We start from the raw sequence: 21,056 nt of genomic DNA on the forward strand, positions 1-21,056 counted from the left end.
TTCTTCTTTTTTTGGAGCCAGGGTGGAACTACACTGCACCACAAGGGCACTTGGGAAACATTCGTCTCTGACATTTAAGAAGGAATTTAATATTTGGCCACTCCAGGGGATGAAGAGAAGGTGCTGATTAGAGCCTGGAAGCATTTGGTGCCTGCATTTATATTTGCTTAGTTTGGTGGATTAGCTGAAGGACTTGATGTGAGCATTTTGATGATGCAGAACTTAAGGCCGATCCTCAGAGCTGACGAAACATGAGATAGGTTGAAAGCATCCGTGGGAGAGAGATTTCATGCTTTCTTCAGTATTTATGACTTGCCAGCTATTTTAGTTTTTAAATAGCATCCCTCTATTGCAGGTTGTTCTCTAATCAAGTTTTATTTTGTTATGTTCCTTTTATAAGATGCCCAGCTTCCTGTAGGATTCAATTGCAACTTTGACCTCCCTGAAGACCTATGTGGTTGGTCTAATGACCCTGCAACAGATTATATGTGGTCTTTCCATTCTAGAAGCACCTGGTTCAGCAATTCAGGACCAAGCACTGGGTCCTTACCTGGTAAGCCAATTCATACATTGCAAGGGGAAGGGGGGAACGACTATGGCATTTTCTCCATGGAAAAGATTATTGCAACGCTGCTTAACAGTGGCAGAGATTCTGCAGAAGTGGATGTTTTCCTTTGTTAATTCTTTGGATATTCTGCTTTGTTGGCTCTTTTCTTATTTACAGGTCCGATAACCATGTCACTGAATTGCACTAACTCTCCACTAGAGATGGGCTTGAACCAAGCAGCCTGGTGCTGAATCTTGCCCCCCCTGCCCGCCCAATATAGGGATGTTTGGACTTGCATCAAAATCCTGATCCAGATTTCCTCGCGTGGGCCCATCAATACTCCCCACAGTGTGCGTCCCCTCTTGCTATGTGCACACACATTGTAATAATTCCATGGCTGGACAGAGCTTGACTTCAGCTATTCTGCACCCTGTGGTTGCATGGGATAGACTTAAATCATTTGTTGGGATAGAACTCACCAGGACCTAAGGATACAAAAAATTCTGCTTAAGTTTTACTCTTTATCTGTTCCGGCATAGGCCTGTGTTGTGGGAACAGAGGATTTGGTGTTCTAACTAGGGCTGAGTGAGCCTTGCAGGGCTTAGCTGAAGAAGGGTTTTGCTAAGATTTGTTTGCAGAGATAGGAAGTGAGACAACCCCTGCAAGTTTTCTTGGAGGCAGAAGTTCCTTATCCCTGTACCTTGGAACCAGCCCTGGGACCTGTGCCATCTTCTTACCTGAGATGACGTTGGAGGAGTGTTGTTGGGGGTACAAAGCAGGTTCACCAGCTTCCAAATAACTTCAACCTATGTTCACTTAATTTTGATGAACGTGGACTGAGTTTTGTGCAGGAAATTCAAGGGTCCCATTGAGTCAACTTGAGGTACAGATGAATATTTCACCCAGCATTATCTCCGTTCCAGATGCCACATGGAGGCACAAGGATTTTAATGCCTGTATTTAAAGAGCATGAGGATTTGATGGATCAGGTTGACCTCTCCCATTGGCTCTTACCAATAGATTTGAGTGTTGAAACCAAAGCATTCAACCTGTCAGCCACATAACAGAGGCACTGGCCAGACTGACAGTTCTAACAGCCAATTGGAAGGCAGCATAGGCAGCACCTGGCAGGCAAAGCCAAAGAGGAATGCATATATATATGAAATACATTGAATGATGAGAGTCCTCTACATCTCTACACACACCTCCCTCTTAAACACACATATGCGTACACACACACTCTTACTTATACACACACACACTTTTTCCCATTGACCGATGAGGCACCCAGATCTCTTACAACCCCCGTCAGTGCTGTATTAAGCATAGGCTCTCTGGACATCTGACAGATTCTTTGGCTTGACACAGGTCACAGTGTGAAAAACGGAGAAACATATTTTCATATTTTGAGTGTTTATCTCTTCAGCCTTTGAGTGCTTGAGAAGATTAATATCTGAAGATCACTGGGGCCTCAGGCAACAGGAGAGAACACTTACTGCCAGTCCCAGGCTTAATAACCCTCCCCATCTCATTCGCTGTAATAATGTTTAATTAATGTAATAAGCCTCCTGCAAGTAGGAAAAAAAATTACTTATTTTTATAACTCAGACTCAATTTTTCATTTCATTTCCTCTCCCACGAGTCTTCCTACAATTAATTGACCTTTTTTTCTTAAAAGACTCGTGTGTGTTTGTTTAGGGACAATCTGGGATGAGTGATGCTCCTGCAGAGGATACAGCCTTCCCTGTGTGTCTGCAACATTAGTGGAGTTTTCTTCCTCTGTCCTTCAGTTTCTTACCCTGCCTCTCTTTCTCTCTGCTACTTCTGAATTGCAGGTCCCTTTAGCCCTTAGTGCCTGTTCCCCAGCCCATTGGAGCCAGTGGGAGTCTTTTCCTTGATTTAGTGAGCTTTGCAGCTGGCCACCACAGAGCGATTTCTCTAAGTAGTTGTTGTTTGCATTACAGTGGCAGCTAGAGTGTAGCTGTAGCCGTGTTGGTCCCAGGATATTAGAGAGACAAGGTGGGTGATGTCTCTTTAGTAGTGCCTAGAGTCCCCCATGGAGTTTGGAGCCCCATTGTACTAGATCCTGTACAGACACATAGGACGAGAGTCCGTGTCCTGAAGAGTTACAGTCTGAACAGACAGAGAGGAAACAGAGGCATCGAGGGAGGAAGTGATTTGCCCAAGGTCACACAGAAGATCAGTGGCAGAACTGCGAATAGAGCCTAGGTCTCTTTTTGAGCCTGGAATGCTTCATGACAACAAAGGCTACTGAAAGGCGAGCTGGCTCCCCAAAGTGGTGCTGGCCCCTTCTCCTCCCTCTGCCCACACTCTCACCTGAAGCGCTGAGTCCGTGAGAAGAGCTAGTGGCTTTAGAATCACAGCTGGCCCTGCCACGTTGATCAGTTACACCCTGTTGTTTTGAGAAGAATGTCAGACACGAGCATATATGAGCCACCTGGCTGTGAGCATGTCTGGCTTTTCACTGCATTGAAGAAATATAAAGGGATTTATACAAAAAAGGACCATGGGGTCTAACTTTGTTCCCGCTTTAAAAAATTAGGAAGGAAAACACAGCACAAAGGGAAACAACTATTTGCTTTTTCCAGCTTTAAAAAGAGACCTGTAATGTTAAAAAGAGCCTCTTGTAGCCTGCTGACTGGGAGCAGAATACCTATATTGTTAGTTCACACTCCTTCATTCCTCTGATGGTTTTCTAGTCACCCCCTCCGGCATTTTGCTTCTACTTATAAAACTCATCATCAGACACCAGGCAAGAAAGGATAAAAAGTCCTTTCTGTTCAGGGTGGTCTTTCCTTCTGAACCCCTGCTCCTACAAAGGGTGAGGAGTTGGGTGAAGGAGAGCAGCTGTGCTTAGTTTAGGGGCAGGGCACATGCTAATGGGGGGTTCAGAGTTGTTGGAGATCCTTAAATTTTTAATGTGCTAACCTAGAACTCTTGAGAGAAAGAAATGCACTGTGCCTTTAAGAGGTATGTGGAATGTGTTTCTATTTCTTCATCAGATGGCAAAATAAAAAAATTAAATTAAAAGGAGGGGCCCTGGCTGAGTGAGCATGGGAAGGAGGAAGTGGCTGTGCCGAAATATCATCTGAAAGGCATTTGATTAGAAAAGTCTGTCGAAAGACGAGCTCAGATTCCTTAGATATCTTCCCATTGCATTTTGTGTGTGTGCTCACAATTATTTCTCTTCTTTGGCATGGGTAATGGCTCCTTGAGACTGCCAAGACACCCTCTGCTTTCATTCCACTAGTTTTATTTCCAAGATACTCTCGCAGGCACCTTGGCGTTTCTTTTATCAGCACCATGTTCCTAGTGCTTTTAGCGACATGGATGGTCTCCGTGTCATCCCTTAAAACCTCCCGTGACAAATTCAGCTACCCCTATTGGCGAAAGTGGAGCCAAGCTGCTCAACTCAGCAGAAGCCCGTTCTTACTCCAGCTGCAATTTGCCTTTTTGTGCGGCAAAGGAACCCAGTTTCTTCCACTGTCGTGCCCCGAAAAGGGATTGCAGTTTTTTCTCTATGGATTTTCACATGCTTCCCAGATTTCCCCTGTTAGCTGCCTTGATGGAATTTACCACAATTTGCAACATGATCAGGTTTCAATGAGGTTCTGATCCTGCTCCCCCGGAAGTCAATGGCAAAACTCCCATTGTTGTCAGTGGGGTAGGATCCAGGCCTTGAGGGACCTAACGATAAACCCACTTATTCCAGTTGTTAAGCTGGGTGTCTTGAGACGGGTAGGTGCTGACGAGCCCTGCCAAAGTCATCATCTTCACTGACTGCCAGGAGTCTAAAAGATACCGGGCATCATATTTCCAGCTCGTATAAATCGGTCTTGTTCCATTGCCATCAGCGGAATACACCAGCTGAGAATCTGGACCACGGATGTTTGGACATTTTTACGGTTGTTAAGGAAATGATTAGAAGATGTTACAAGAACACTGTCAGTTTAGAAATCCTAGGGCTCCATCGTCCCTCCCTTATATGTGCACTCCTATCTATCCAAGTGAGCAAAGGCTGTTCAGACCTACGTATGGGAAATAAGCACCTGTATGAATCCACCATTGCTAACCACACCTGTGACTCTACAAAACTAATGGGTAGGATTTTTACAATGTATCTTTTCCCCATTGTTGTACTTTCTCTGAGATTGAGCCATGAAAATCAATGGAGAGAATTTCACTGTGGTTTTTGGTCTGTAGCCTACTTCACTTTGGGGGGCAGAAGTGCTGCCATATTTTGGTTGCAGACCCAGCAGGGGAAGGTTTATTTGTTTAAAAATGTTTCCAATGGGGAAACGTTTGCGTTGCTCTGAGGTTTTGCAAGAGCTCATTTTGTAAAAAAAAAAAACCACAAATATTGGGCCATAGTTAAGCTGCCAGTGATCCTTTTACCCTCCTTGTGTTATTCCCCTGGGGTTTTCAAGGGCTAAATTTTTATTGCAATCCATGAGAATTTAGGCACTCTGACTTCAGTCCTGCTCCACTGAATCAATAAAAGCTTTGCTGTTAATTTCCATGGAGTAGGATTGGGCCAGTCCTGCACATAGGGCCAGACTGTAATACCCTTACTTGTGCTGAATAGAGCCTGATGCCTTGACGGGTCCCAGTGAGGTTTGGGGGATTATTTGCAGTGTTATGTCCTGCTCAGTGTTAGTAAGGGTGACACAGTTTGACCCTTTGAGGCCAAGCCCAATCACTTTGAAGACAGTGGGAGTTTTGCCATTGATTGAGTTGGAGCCAAGTTAGTCGTCCAGTCCTAACTTGCGTGAATGGACCCTGATCCTTGCGAGCTTTGCCAACACCCCAACTAAGGGGGAGGCGAGTAGCTGCACTGCCCCAAGAACAGACCCCGAACCACATAGTGAATTACAGTGTGATTGCTGATTCTTCCCTTGCTTCCAGCCCTATGCCTGGTGCTGATCCCTTCACTTGGTGCATCAGCTAAGCTGCTCAAGCCACTCCCCATGCCCATGCACAAGAGGGAGAGCAGCAGCCCTGCAATGGGTGTTCTTCGTCCCCTCCCTTGCCCCTGCGATGCCGGTAGCCTGAGCTAGGGAGAAAGGGAGTTCTTATGTCCCTTGCCCTCCTGCACTGCAGCACAGCCAGGGTCACAATCTGTCCCTGAAGGACTGGCAAAACTCCCATTAACTTCAGTGAAAGCAGTACTTGGCCTTAGCCTTATACACAGAGGCCAGTCTTCCTTTCGTGGCTTATACATGGATGTTTGCATTCCTTTGCTGGTGTTTGGCGCCACGTACAAACGCCCACATATTGCCTGTAAAACTGGGTGGGAGTATTCTTTGGAAAGCAAAGCAGATTTTTTAAAATGTTAGGTAGTGGACTGGCTCGTCCCATGGATTCATGAAAATGGCTCACTGGCTGGTGACTCCCAGGGGCAGGTTTTGAAAAGTGTGTGCGCCCAACATGTGTAAACAAAAACTGATGCCCAGATTGTGCATGTAATACCTTTATTTGTGGGCTGATGCCTTTCGTTGTGCATGCATAAAAGTGTGGAGACACACAGATCAGTGTGTGGGAGCCTGGGTACACACACATCCGATTCATACAAAAGTGCGCCATTTCCATTGGTTTGTAAGTGGTCCTCATGCAAATATTGAGCAGAACATTTATCATAAACATCTGGCTCTAACTACTACTTGAGCATCTGAAGCACTGAGCATCCACAACCAGAATTCGTATGGCCCTCATCACCATATTGGAGAACCCCACAGTCAGTATGAATTTTTAGCTTACCAACACCCCTGCGGAATGAAGAGCTAGGTACAGGGTCACACAGCAGGTCAGTAGCGTAGCTGGGAATTAAACCTCCGATCAGTGCCCCCTCCACTGGACCATTTACCGCAAGCTTGGAAGAGCAGGAGCTAGATATAGATGCGTGGATGCAGATGGAAGTGGTAGTTGTGAATATGACGTAGTGATGGAAATCACAGACATCAAAGCTGTGCACGCAGCAGCAGGACATGATGACCTGAAGGAGCGGGAGAATGTATTCACGTTAGCCAATAGGAGGCCGGTGTTGGTGTGGTGTGGTTCTTTCACTGAAAGTCCCAGAGGAATTAGCTTTGCAATAATGGTCAGTGCAGTGACTTGTGAAAGAGGTCTAGGTGAATGCAAAGATCCTGCATAAGAGTAGCAACTGTAAGTCAACAATGTCCAGTGAAGAGGAAACTCTATGGCCTTTGACTGAGAATTGTGGTAATTGAATGTCTATATCCGAGCCAACGTGTTCTGTTGGAACACCTCCAGATGTGCTGCTGTGACCTGTCATTGTATCTGTTTTTCTTGGGAGCCAATTGTTGTGTATTCAGGAACCAAGTACAGATAGATTGACCTTGTGAGATAAGCTGCTGTACCAACTCATGATTTAAGCATGACCTGAACTGTGAGACTTCATCCCCTGCTGCACCTAATACTCTCTCAGATGGCTGGCTAGTAGGAGGGAAAGGTGCTAACCAAAAGAAGTGCGTGTTGGGCAGATGGTTTGTTTGGATTTCCAGATGGTTTGTTTGGAGGATCAGTCTTGTGATTGATCTGGGGCTCGCTAAGGTACACATATAATTGATTATGCTGTGGTCTGGTCGGTGATGGTTGCATGTTCACGCTGCTCTTGCTCTACTAAATCCAGATGCATCCATAAATCTCCATGGAAAGTGACAGAAGCACCATTTGCAGAAACAGCAGCAGGCTAAGATGCCTGAACGTATTTGTCCTGTGAGCTGGCCTCTTGAACCTCCGATGCCAGTTCTGTGGGAGCCTTATCGACTGTGTCATTAGCAAGAACAGATGCTTTGAAGCAAAGATCCAGGAGAGTGGCTGAAATGCATTTTTTGATCCTGAAAGGATTGATCAAATCTCCTGTACAGTCTTTCTTCACATGTTTTAGCCACACAAGAGATTTTCTTTCAGGTGTCTTCTCTGCGCTGCAAGACTTCCATTAACTGTCAGAAATATCAACGACTGGAACAGCGAGGCTCAGACATGCTGAGTCAGCAATTAGCTCGGCGGTGGCCTTGTTTAGTTGGTCTCAGCATGTTCACAAGGCTTTTCATTAAGGTCCCTCCAGCCATTAGAATGACCCACTAGCTTCATGTTCAAATGGCATAGCAAGTAATGTCTGCCTTTGCTCAACTAGTCTCTCTCTAAACTGCCTTATAAAGCACAAAACCACATCCCAACAAAACCCGCTGTCAGCTGCAGGGAAGCAGTTGGTGGAATTGCCCAAAGAATGAGCACACCTGTGGCTCATACTACTTGGTATTGTTCAAATAGGTCAAGACAGCACTTTATCGCTCCAAAAAGAGACCAGCTGAAAGTCCTTATAAACACAGGGAACATAGAGTTTCAGCAGGCTACTACGCCTCTGAAAGAGGTTGTGTTGAAGCGATATTGGATTGTTTTTGGCAGCATTTCAGAAGATTCTTTGATTACACAAACTGATGGAAATGGGAAGAGTTAACAGGTCAGATCAGCCCTGCTATATAAGTAGACACAACTCCACTGAAGTCAACGTATTCTCACCAGGCTGTTTAGCTCAGGCTGTTTTCCTGGCCCAGCGGTGGCATGATGCAGAGCCAGATCAATGTGTGCGTGTGCACAAAGCAAGGTGCAACTATGTAATTTGTGCAACCTCCTGGTTTTTCAGAGCCTTTGACCATCTTCAAGACCTTCAGTGGGAGCTAGGGTTGCTCAGCACCTCACTCGATGAGGCCACTTTTATTTAGATGTCTAAATGAGGGTTGACTCTAGCTTTGGGAAGCTTGGTATGCAGAGGCCACATTTAGGATTGAGGCCCCATTGTGCTAGATGCTGTACAAACACACTGGAAGACATCCCTACCCCGAACAGCTTACAGTTCAAGGCACCAGTTCTGCAATTGGATCCACTCAGACAGCCCCCTGATACCAGACAGAGCCCCGTTGACTTGACTGGGTCTCTCCAGGGACACGAGGATCTCATGGCAGGACAAAGTCTAAGAAGACAAGCAATACATGGAGGATGAGGATACAGTCAAATATACTCCATTTTCAGAAAGTGCTAAAAACTCAGAAATCCAAGTGGTGTTTTTATTCATGACTGGGTGACTTGCCTTGGAAGCAGTTTTAGCTTCAAGATAATTATACTGTTGCTGTTTGTTTTTTTCTTTTGAGGGTATTTTTTTGGGGGTTGATTGTTTTTGTTTTTCCTTTGAAAAGGCTGGTGGTGAATTATAGAAAGAGAATTTGAATTCAGGAGACCTTGGCCACTGATTATATCTTATCACTGCTTATGCGTGAAGTACAGCTTGTTCTTTTTGCTTCCTCCACTTGTTTATCTCTTGCATCTTCTCCTCCTCCACTACCACTCTGTAGTGAATCACTAGACCCCTCCTCCACTAGAAAACAGCATGGTACTTTTTTCAAATGATATTCATTCAGCTGGGATTTGGCAAACACTCTTTGATCTTTTCTCTGCTGATGTTTGCCTTAAAGTGGACAAAGTGGACAAATTCATGTGAAGTCAGTGGAATTTCTCAAGGAATGAACGTGTCTCTGTTACTTTTTGATCATATGTACAGGGAGTACACAAAAGTTTAGTATTTTGTTCAGACAAAATTTGACTTTAACTTCATTTAGCTGATGCAGCAGCAGCACAAAATTGATTGTATGGGGGTTTTTTTTTTTTGCAGGTGGGGGAAGGAAGGGATCTGCCTTCTGGTGTTTTGAAACCTGAGCTCAGTCAATCTACAGGTCTCTGTTTGAAGTTCTGGAGATGCATTTGGCGTGATTTTCAAATTGCTCAGTGTTGAGCTAATTCTTCTGTTGATGTTGGTGGTAAAACTTCAATGGGAGCAGACTTAGGCCAATTAAGAGCTTTTCAAAATCCCACCCATCAAGGTCAAAGGAGCTAAGACAGCAGGAGTGCAGTAGGGAGAGGAAACTACACATCTCTAAGTCGTGGTATCTGTGTCAGAGTGAAGGAAAAGAGAAAAGGGCTGTCACATGCTTTGCTAATGACACATACCAGCCATAGAGTAGCTGTGTTCATTTTTGTATTGGATAGGCAGAAGAACTGGCACATAAAGTACAGTAAATATCAGCAGTAGCATTTTCCTTCTAAATTCAATATATTTCAGAATTCCAGGGCTTCCACTTATTCTATTACAGGAGTAGCGCTTAGAGTGGAATTTATTTTGTGGAATTTATTTTAATGCCATGGGTTAGATAAAGATATCGAGTAGTCTAGATAAACCCAGCCAAGTGCTATGCTGAAGGCCTTTTGCTGCTACATGCATTTCCGAGTCCAGTTACATCTGTGGACTTCGCCTGTGTGATCAGATGTGGTTGGCCTTTATACGTACCGCTATCTGTTCCCCCTCCCTAGGGACTGATATATGGTTATAGTCTGAAAAGTGACTTGTGCATTTTAAAAAAGCATTACTGTACTCAACACACCTGCTCCTGGAGTTTAATACTGTCTGAGTCATATTTGCTTATTTTTCTTACAAAAACAAGTTTGATCCCTTATTTGCACTTCAGGGCCAATCCAGCTACAGCATGGAAAAACTGAGAGCTGGGTTTATTCTGCCTCACGTATCATCAACAAAATTGTCAGCTCAGTTTTGATTGCAAAGTACTTACCACTGGTGATGAAAAGAATCACAAAGAACACAGCTTGATAAGCTTGATATCCAGATAGTAGGATGCGTTTGCAATGCTGGCGGTTAGAAAAATCAACTTCAAGCTTGTAAGCTAAGCAAATTTCAGGCAGAATAAATATAACTCCCCCCCCACCCCCCACAATGTCATTCTTGTAGAGTCATTTTTTCGGACTATAACTGCACTGAAACGTGTCCTAACTATGTCAATCTTTGCCTTATGCTTTCCAGTGTCATTATTGGTATCCTACCACACTATGGCTGCTGGTGAAAAAGACATCTCCCTTACTGCTCAGGCTTTGTATTTATACAGTGGGTATTTCTCTTCCAGACACTAAAGTCCACAGAAGTACAGACTTTACGCTTGATACAGCACAGGGTTTCTAACTCCCAGTAGTAGCTCTTGATTTATCTGCATTGTTTGCGATGTAGACATTCTTGGCAGGGCTAGTTTTGTCTCAGTCCCTGTAAAATCCTGATCTTTTCACAGAATTCTTCTCTCTAGAATTTTTCTGTCACTATTGGTTTTCACTTCACAGACATATGTCTCAGTTTTCCCAGCAGCAGGAACAAAGTTTTCAGTTTATTTGTTATTCCAATCTCTCCCTCCCAACAGCTACCACCCTATGTATCTCCCCGCCATGAAATGGTGCTGAATGAATGTGCAGCAGTGTTTTTGTTTGTTTTTAAAATGAGAAACACCTCAGGATTGCGCTACTCATGGTATTTTGGTGGAATCCGTGTTGTGAATCCTCTGAGACTATGTTCTGGGCTAGTTCATGCTGGATGTACAGCAAGAACTGACTCACTCATTCTTTCTTCCCATTTCAGTATCAGTAGAAATTAAGCCCAGTATTCATGTTCCGAATAGAAAGGAAATCCCAGTTCGGGGATCTGTTTGAAGCTGAACATGAAGTTCACCTGGCTGTATACAGCAAACGACTCACTAAACAATTGTGTGTGAGTTTCAATCACTATATGATACTCAAAAAGGGTGCCCCTTAATGTCCACAGTGTAGGTTCTAAGGACCAGCATACCCCATGAAGCAAAATATGAGCTGACGTCCTTTAGAAGAACCAAGAGATGAAGCATCACACAAAGAATATATTGTGGGCTTCATTTTCAAACCTAAGTTAGAGCACCCAACTTTGCCCGTGGGTACTCAAATCAACATGGGCACTCAAAGACCCATTTAGGGCTCTTGTTCCCATTTGAGCATCCAGGTATAGATCCAAGTGCCCTAACTTAACTACCTGGGTTTGAAAATTGGTCCAATTAACAGGTGGAAATGTAATCAACCCTGTGGGACAACTTCGGGTTCCTATGGGAGAACTTCTCCTTTGGATGAGAACTATGAAGTGTCATCAGCTGTGCTTGCTAGCATCTCCAGCTGAGAACTGGAAGGTGTAACATTCATTACAGATGCTAACAGGTGACTGGATCAGGTTCTACTTCTTTTCTCCTTGAACAGAGAGTAAAAGCTACTTGCGGCTGCAGAGCAGTGGGAGGAGAGCGGATCAGCGCACCCGACTTATCAGCCCTGTGATCTACTTGCCCAGGAGTGCTGTCTGCATGGTGTTCCAGTACCACGCATCTGGCAGGAATGGGATAATGCTGCAGGTGTGGCGGGAAGCAAACCAGGAGAATAAGCTGTTGTGGATCATCTCGGAAGACCAAGGGGATGAGTGGAAAGAGGGACGGATCATTCTGCCAAGCTACGATATGGACTATCAAGTAAGATGATAAAGGGCCATTTGTTCTGAGCTTCGAGTGGATTTTAGTGATACATATGTCAATATTTCAAAGGGCTGTGCCCATTCATCATTAGGGAACCTCCTCGAGCAGAGCTGTTTTCAATGTATTTCTTATGTTGCTATAGTAACTAAATAACACTCTATTTGTTATTCAGAATGTGGCTGTCTTTATAAACAGACTTAGGTCTTTGTTCATCCTGTTGCCTTTTATATTTCTGAAATCTCCCCTTTTACAAATATTTTCCTCCCTTTTCTTTTGGATGATTATCAGGTAATCTAAGAGACACAAAGCCCTAAAGAGCAAACACAAACAAATCCTGCCAGCAGAAAGGTGGGGAGGTGGGAGAGAGGGAGCCCACTTTGAAAGAGAGAATGAAAACAAAGCAAACACCACTTTCCTGACCTTGGCTCCAAGTCTGGGTGTTGGGGATAGGGGAGGGTGAAATCAGGTCTGTGTGACACCTTGAGACCAGAAGGCATTCAAGGCAAGCAGATAATATGGACTTAAGGGCCCGATCCTGCCTCCGTTGTGTCAGTGGGAAGAGGATTGGGCCCACATAGACACGACCCACGTGCCCAGTCCTGCAAAACCTTTCCAACGCCGCCAGCACCCCATTGTGAAGTTAATGAAAGGGTTTGCAGAACAGTGTATCAATCTCTTCTCCAGCCAAAGAGCAGCTACGGCTGGCTGGTAAGGCAAGCCAAAACTCAGCCAGCTAGCCAGGGAACATGTGCTGCCTATTCTTACTTATTAATGAGTCACTGTGCTCAGCACTGTCCAAAACAGAATGGAAAACATGGTCCCCACCCCGTGGAACTTGGGGTCTGACCCTGCAGTCTCGACTCCTGCAAAACTCCCAGTTGAGGTCAGGGAGAGGTTTCCTTGTGTGAGGACTGCGGGATTGGGCTTCAAGTTATCAGTGGAAAGGAAGCAATGGCTACAAACATGAAGCAAAGGTCTTTGTACCAGTATCCCTGGAGATGTATTGCTGGTATGTGTGCGTTCGTTTGGCTTTTTAATAAAATACCAGTGCACACAATGTGCGTACAGATAAGGGTACTTGGCGTTTAGGTAGTACTTTGCATGTTAAAATGATGTACAGCCATTAAGTAACTAACTGAATATTACTTAAATAACGCAGGTATTTTCACTCAGCATTTTTCACAGCTAACTATTATCACTTTAAACTTACTCCACGTAGTAAACCTCTTTTTTATTATGTCCTGTGTCCAGTATTCACTCAATGGGGCAGCTCCTCAGCTGGTATAAATCCATGTTGCTCCGTTGACTTCACTGGAACTACGCCGATTAACTCCTGCTGAGCCCATGATAACCAGTGAAACCCCACGTCAGTTGTCCTGGTTTGTAGTCCCTGAAAAATGCATTTTATTCAAACAAACTGCGAGTTGGGAATCCAGCTGTCAATTGATGGGCCAAATGATGAACTCCCTGAGTTTTTACTCAGTCCCTACTCAGACAGAACTCTCACTGCCAGTGGAAGTTTTTCCACAGTGAGGACTGGTAAAACTGGGTAAGGACACCAGCATTTGGCCCCTTGCCATTAGCTTTTCAAGTGTGACTGAAAAGTGGGGAGCACATTTTCGGCTTTTTCTCCCAGGGGAACAAGGACTGCTTGCACTGCTTGGGAGTGGAAGCCTAACGGTGACATTTCTGCTCTGATTTGCTTGTAGATTGTGTTCGAGGGTGTTATACGCAAAGGACATTCGGGAGAAATTGCCATCGATGACATCCGGATTGGCTCCGATATCTCCCTAGAGAATTGCATGGGTACGTAAACATCTGTCTCGCGGACTTATAGATTTTTAGGGCTAGAATGGATCTTTGTGACATCTAGTCTGACCTCCAGCATAACGCAGCTCATGGAATTACACCCGGTGATTCTGGTATCCTCTCGGCTGCACAAAATTAGACAAGGAATCACTGTTGCATGCAGCAGTAGTCCAGTTCATGAGGGCCTTTGTTTCTAGGATTCTGCCAAGGGACCGGAACTCTTCTCCTGCCTGAGCTATAGTGATTTTCTGGATTTCAATAAAGCTACTCTGCGTCTGAAGGAAATCAGGAAAAATAGGTCCCTAGGGAACATAGGTACTGGTGTCAAAGGCATCAAGGGGAATATATATGTCTACAGAGGAAGGCTGAAACAATAGGTGGGGTTATTAAAGAATACTCTGTATAAAAAGGACATGCACAAAATTTAAAAGGAAAGTGCTAGACACAGGAAACCAGCTGCCAGTCAGCATTACATGCTTGGAGGGGCTGATGGGTTCAACGGGAGCCTTTTCTAATAAGAAATAAATAGCAGAGGGGCTTTACAGCAGTGTTAACACAATAACGAAAGAGAAGGTTGTGCTAGAATTCATCATTTCCCAATCCAGGGCAAAAGTCAGGTAGACAGGTTCATTAAACATGAAAGCTACATAAGCTTTAAAAATGTTTATTAGGGGTTTACCACTGGAATGGTAATTCAACCGTTCATCCATCTAGCCTACCCATCCCTCTTTTGTATTTAGATAACGGCAGTCCCCAGATAATGAACATGGGATAGAGTCTGACATGATGTTCATTTCCATTGATTTCAATGTCATGTAGGGTCTGGCCCTAGAGGAGTGGTGGGTGGAGTTGGACTACGTAAAATATCTAATTAGTAAGGTCTGCGTTGGCAGATGTCCATGGGCCTCCCATTCCGTACAGCGGCAGGAGAAGTGCTTCGCTGTTACACACCTCCTAAGGGGCCACACCCAACCGGCCTGAAATCAGTCTTTCCATTGGAGCTGGCCATGGCCCAAGGTGGACTTAAAAAGGTTCACATCAGCAAGACATCTCTGCACAGGTTGCCAGGGGCCTCCTAAATTCAGCAAGATAGGTCACTAGGATGAGCGAGAAAATGAACCACACATGACAGTTGTTAGTCACCTTGCTTAATGCACCACTGGAAGGCTCAGATACTGCGGTGATAAGGGCAGTACAAGAACCTGAATAGAATAGAATAGAATAGAATAGAATAGAGGTCAACGGCTTGTCCTGGAGTGGTTCTGAGCTCCTTGAGTCCCAGTTTCTTTGAAGCTTTTAACTCTACTGACCGTTTGCCCTTGTGCCCAAAGTGCTAATTTTGCATGTGAAAAATTCTGTGTTGGCATTTGACAAACATGGCATGGCGTCCATAGCATAAAAAAGAAACACGAATGATGAATAATGTTAATAACTTCTTTCTTTTCTATCTTTTTTAAAATACTCAAACGTGCTTGATTAGCCAATATTTTGTTTTTATCTACATGTAAGTAAAACTTTAAGTGTTAAAACAAAGCCCTTTGTAAGTCATAAAGGTCCAAAAAATGTTAGACTAGCTCTAAAAATTGCTTCAAATTGCTACATAGATTTACTTGTATCTTTTCAGGAACTTAAATCTGGACCTATGAACCTAATAGTAAATGGTGATATTTTGGTTTTGATCATGCCTGACAAAGGGATTTTTAAATAGTTTTAACTGAAAAATGTAATGCTATCTCGGCTGTAAGGTCACTTCCAAAGCCACCATAGCAATATGAAACAATATGCGCATACCACATTCCCTCTTTGTCAGCACCATAAAAGTAACTGACAAGGGTAACAGGCTACTGTTTTTAAAATGTAATCCTGGGAAGTAATCTGATTCCTTTTCAGCCTGAAAAGAACTCTAATAACTCTCAATAATTTTTTCCTTTGGAAAACCTGTCGCTCGTGTTCTGAACTTGAGCGATGATTTCACAATGCTCTATACAGCCACAGCCTGGTTATATGACTCACAGGCGTAATGCAAAAGTAATCTAAAAATACTCAGAAGTCTATTACTTTTGAGAACAAATAATCACTAATAAGCACTGATTATTGCTTTTCAGATCCAGTAATTTGTAACAGATCACTTCTTCAAAGTAACTTCAAAAATCACGCTCCTTTGTTTATTGGAACTGTAAGACAGAGGGATGCATGGCTAGCCAGAAGTGACATGGCCTGTGAAAATTGAAACTAGAGATGGGCTGGAACCCAGACCCCAGATCCAAACACCACCTTTTAGGGTGTTTTGGAATCTGAACACTGATTCAGATCGGAATTTGGTAGCAGGCTCCTATTTCTATGATGACTGAATCCCTGAATTCAAACACTTCTGAACTTGGGGCATATTGTACCCTGAAGTCTGGATCTAAATCCAACTTTTTAGTTCAGACCAATCTCAGACTGCCTATGATGGCATGTGGCTCATTGGTAACTGCCAGTAGCAAATATTACCAACGGCTGGAGATGGGACACTAGATGGAGAGTTACTACAGATAATTCTCTCCCAGGTATCAGCCTTGTGGGTCTTGCCCACATGCTCAGGGTCTAATTGATCACCATATTTGGGGTTGGGAAGGAATTTTCCTCGAGGTCAGATTGTCAGAGACCCTGGGGGTTTTTTTTGCCTTCCTCTGCAACATGAGGCACGAGACATTTGCTGGTTTAAACTAGTGTAAATGGTGAATTCTCTGTAACTTGAAGTCTTTAAACCATGATTGGAGGACTTCAGTAACTCAGCCAGAAGGGAGGGGTCATTACAGGAGTGAGTGGCTGAGGTTCTGTGGCCAGCAACATGAAGGAGGTCAGACTAGATGATCATGATAGTCCCTTCTGACCTTAAAGTCTGTAAGTCTATGAAAGAGGGGCTTCTGCAATATTGTGAAATCCACACCCCTGCTTCCATTGAGGGGCTCCTGTGAGCAGTGTTTCCTAGATATGGTTACCATCTTTTAAATTAAAAAAACAAAACAAAAAAAAACCAGCACCCTCCCGGGCCCCCAAGGCAAGCCAACCACAACCCCAACAACAAGGTAACTCCACAACACCCCCTTCAACAGCCACTTATAGTATCTAGAGAGGTAATGATTAATAACTTCATTGATAACAAATGGGCATTTGTTTTATCAGCATATTTTGCAAGCCAGTCTTTGTAGTCTGTTTCGTTTAGCCCATTGTCACTGAATGTGCAGTTTCTGATTCAAACTTGTTTTTTTCCGGGCATGTAGTAGGATCACTCGCACCATTTCCCTGATCGTCTATTATTTCATGCCTCGCACATGTCCTGACTTTCGCGTGACTCAAACCCCCACTCATATACACGGGCAGACAGTTGCTGTATTTTCAACAAGTTTGATCTGTTATTGCTTAAACTGCAGAAGTGGGAACACTGCAGCATCTTTAGCTGGACACAGAAACTTTTAACATCAGCTGTCGCAGTGTATTGTGATAATCATGCAAATCTTTAGACCCACACTAAAGAAACCCCGGCAGATTACATTATTTTTCTGGCAACTGGCAAATCCATAAAAAAAAACTGTCCAGTCCGATTAAATTCTGGCCACTTGGTAACCCTGTTCCCAGACAGTGGCTTGTGGGCCCAGTGTGGAGGGGGCCTGGGTGAGCAGGTTTGGAGAACAAGCCCACCCCGCACTCACCCCACAGCATCAGCTCCTGTCCTGCTCCAGCAACCAGGCCAAAACTGAGTGGCACTGCAGCCCAACAGGCCAGGTCACAACATCCAGTATGGGGAGCTGGGCCCGACCCCGGGAGACAAGAGCTGCTACTGCCAGTGGGTGTAGGGCGGGCTTGCTCTCCAAACCTTCCTCCTCCACCCCACCCTGGGCCTCTCCTCGACCCCAGGCCAGGATTAGGATTGCAGTGCCAGGGCTGAGGGTGTTGTTGCAGGTGGTGAGTGCTTCCTCACAAGGTCAGGAGAATGCAGTGGAGGAGGAGAAGGACGCTGGTGTATGATTTTGGGCCCCACCCAGGAACTTATATACAATAGGTGGGTCGCCTTACTAAAAAGTTTGGGAACCACTGGATTAAGGCTCCCCATTTAGTCCCAGGGGTCACAGATGCTGATGTTGGGCCTGAAGAGATGTCACTGATAAGTAACTAGGGACACATCCGACGTGATCTTCTGTTTGTTTTAAACATTCTCCTCTCTAAAACCAGAATATTTTTTTTCCCTTTGCAGAACCCATCACAGCTTTCCCAGGTGAGAACTTCTACATTCCAGGTAAAACGGCACTTATTAGAATAACTTCTCTGATGGCATGATTTCATTTTTGGTTTTTATTTTTTTAATCAGTGTGCGTGCATATGAAAATAATGTGCACTGTTACGAGACAAGAGAAACGGTAAATGTGCAATATGCCTTCCCAACAGCACATGGCACTAGCCTATGCACTCCTCCTGGAAGCAGGGACGGGGGTAGCAGAGCAGGCTTTGCTACCTCATGTCTAATTAAAGTTCGGAAACCCATAATGGAGACAAATAAGACCAGATAAAGTGCTCTGCTTTGCAATGCCCAGTGAGGTGCAATAAAGCTTAAATGTAGGACCCAGGAGCAAAGAGAAACCACCGACAGATTTAACCAGAAAGATTGGTAGTGAGTTAAGAGTAAAAGGGGTGGCAGAGATTTATTTGAGCATGAAGATGGGTGCTTTCCAGCGGACAGATGCCAAAGCTATTAGTGAGGTACAGAGGCTGCAGACCTGCCTGCAAGGAGAAGGAAATTAGGAGGTAGAATTGGAAGAACAACTGCCACCAGGAGTTTGGAAGTTGACATTCAATAAAAGGGAAACAAGGTGAAATGGTGCATTTAATAGCGTAATGCTAGTCTAAAGAATAGCAAATGGGATTCTTCTCTTTGATAAAACCTACAGAGTAAAACAAAAGGAAAAGGAATTCAGAGATAGTGCCTGCTCATTAAACATGTTTCTGGTTCAGCGGGGATGCTGTTTTCTACCCTGAAAAAATGTGAGCTGTCCTCTTCTCGGGAAGGTTTTTCATCTCTTTCCCAGTGTCTGATGCTGGCTACCTCTCCGGGAGCGAATGCGTAGGTTGTCAAACTCCAAAAAAGGAAAAGCAGGAATCCTTAGTTTTAAAAAGTTCTGCCTATTTAGAAATGGCCCCTTTATTTTCAGCATATAATATCCCTCCTGACCATCTCTCCTAAACTGTTGTGTTGAACTGTTAAAAGGTGTTGGGTTTCACTCCAGAAGTAGCTGCTTTTCAGTGATTGGTGAAGCCGTTCCTTTGTCAATAGTTTGCAAAGTGCTTTGGGATCTATGGTTCCAGATGAAAATTATCCAAAGCCCACTGACGTTGCCAGAGAATCTCCCATTGACTTCAGTGGGGTTTGGACCAGCCTGTAAGTTATTAGCATTAGAAGAGGCACACTCAGAGTTAACAGTGAGCTAATGTTATAGTTATGGTAATATTCTTAATGTAAGCGTTCTAGGTATTTGGCTTGTTTATATATCCTTCCACTGAGACCCACAGCCTTGGTGAGAAGCTGGTACAGTATTTTAGCCCAATGATCTAAAGCCTTGTAACCATTTCACAGACCATTCCTATATGCTGCTATATAATGTACTTTCTTTTCCTAAAGGCGCTAACCAGCCTGTGCTCTTGGGCTCTTTCCTATTACAAACTGCCTTTGAGACTGTGTCATACTGGCATAGCGTCTCAGGGCACCCAGGCACCACTGGGCTCTCTGTTCCCTTTGCGGAGAACCTCTGCAGAGCATTCAGAGAGACTGGGACATGAACTAAAAATAATGAGTGAAATCCTGGCCCTGTTGAAATCAGTGGCCAAACTTCCATTGACTTCAATAGTGCTGCGATTTCATTCAACACACACAACCCCCAGCCCATGTGCAGGCACAAGTAGGAGGTGGGTGGCACTGGCTGGAGACCCTCATCCACGAACAGCCTTCCCAGTAGCTGAAACTCAGGGAGGAGGTTATCACCAGCTAAATACATCCCACCTGTGAGCTCTCCCAGGGCCTGGCTGGCGAGGGGGAAAGGAGAGGCAGATGGGCCAGGCCGGCAGTAGGAGGGAGTGGGAACAAGAGCTTTCTGTGTTGCAGGGAGGAGAGTAGCCATTTTCTGGCTGATTGTTGTGTCCCAGAGGTGATAGAAATACCAGCAGTTCTCCCCTCCCACCACCCTGTGTTCACGTGCACTGGTTTGTTCACGGTGACTTAACAGCAAATCCCAGTGTTTGGTTTCTAGATGGTGAAAGTGGTCAAGGAAGGCTGAGTCTCAGGCTAAACCAGAGGTGTCTAAAGAGCACTTTCTAATCTGAAGGCTGCCAAGAGAGTTCTATCGCTACGACTGTTATTACTCCATACGTGTGCTCTGGGCCACCATCTCCTTTACTGCTGAGGTACTGCTACAGGTCCCATCATGCACTGCTCCATCTCAATGCAGAGACTGGGCACACCGATCAAGATGGAGTGTTACATGGTAGGACCTGTGGTCTCCACGGCTCTCATCTCTATTTCAAGGAGGAGGATGGCTGGAATCAACCTGTCCTTATGCTAATTAGGTGCATCCCTTTGGCTCCTGGCAGGACAAAGTTCATGCTCCCCTAGATTAATGTCCTTTTAATATCCAGCAAAATTGCTTGCTCAAGGGGCAGATTAAAAAACCCAGATGGTTTAACAATGACCTGGTGTGTGTGCATGGGCTGTGGTAGGTCTAATGTACATCTCAGCAAGTGGGTCAGGCTTTGATAAGACCAGTCAAGTGTGCATAAACTATGACCCCATTTGAGATATGGAACATCTGACCCTGACAAAAAAGGCATTACAAGATCCAGTGTCTAGAAGCTGAATGAAGCTAGAGAAATTCAGGAGCAAGTTTTTAACCATTACCACAACTTTCCTGGGGACGTGGTAGATTCTCCATCACCTGATGGTGTTAGATGGTGTAGTTATTCTACATCATTAAAAATGGATGTCTGTCTAGCTCTAGCTCAACCAGCAGGTATGGGCTTGGTGCAGGAGTCATTTGGTTGAAATACTATGGCCTGTGTTATACAGGAAGTCAGACTAGATAGTCATAATGGCCCTTTCTGGCCTTGGAATCTACGAAAAACCCTGCCATGTTAATAGTCCATATTGGCATATTTTTCAGTGATTTCTAAGTGGACCGTGTATCTGTGACATGGTTGTGGCACAGGGCCACAGACCACATTTTAGGGGTTCTAGACATATTCTTTTCTACTTTTGT

At 44.5% G+C, this 21,056-nt stretch overlaps 1 protein-coding gene across 5 annotated transcripts in view; it reads left to right on the plus strand.

Annotated features, from left to right (window-relative positions):
* Positions 1 to 21,056, plus strand: part of NRP2 (neuropilin 2) — a 121,938-nt gene that overhangs the window by 72,298 nt on the left and 28,584 nt on the right. For 3 of the 5 annotated variants that reach the window (XM_037912000.2, XM_037912002.2, XM_043524955.1), the window contains exons 12-15: positions 401 to 553; positions 11,699 to 11,961; positions 13,674 to 13,770; positions 18,011 to 18,052. In XM_037912000.2, the coding sequence (XP_037767928.1) occupies positions 401 to 553; positions 11,699 to 11,961; positions 13,674 to 13,770; positions 18,011 to 18,052 (555 nt within the window). The remainder of the gene's footprint in view (positions 1 to 400; positions 554 to 11,698; positions 11,962 to 13,673; positions 13,771 to 18,010; positions 18,053 to 21,056) is intronic. The other 2 variants (XM_037912001.2, XM_037912003.2) reach the window with 1 other exon arrangement.

The sequence above is a fragment of the Chelonia mydas genome, chromosome 11 (assembly GCF_015237465.2).
Source record: "Chelonia mydas isolate rCheMyd1 chromosome 11, rCheMyd1.pri.v2, whole genome shotgun sequence".
In the NCBI taxonomy this organism is placed as follows: Eukaryota; Metazoa; Chordata; order Testudines; family Cheloniidae; genus Chelonia; species Chelonia mydas.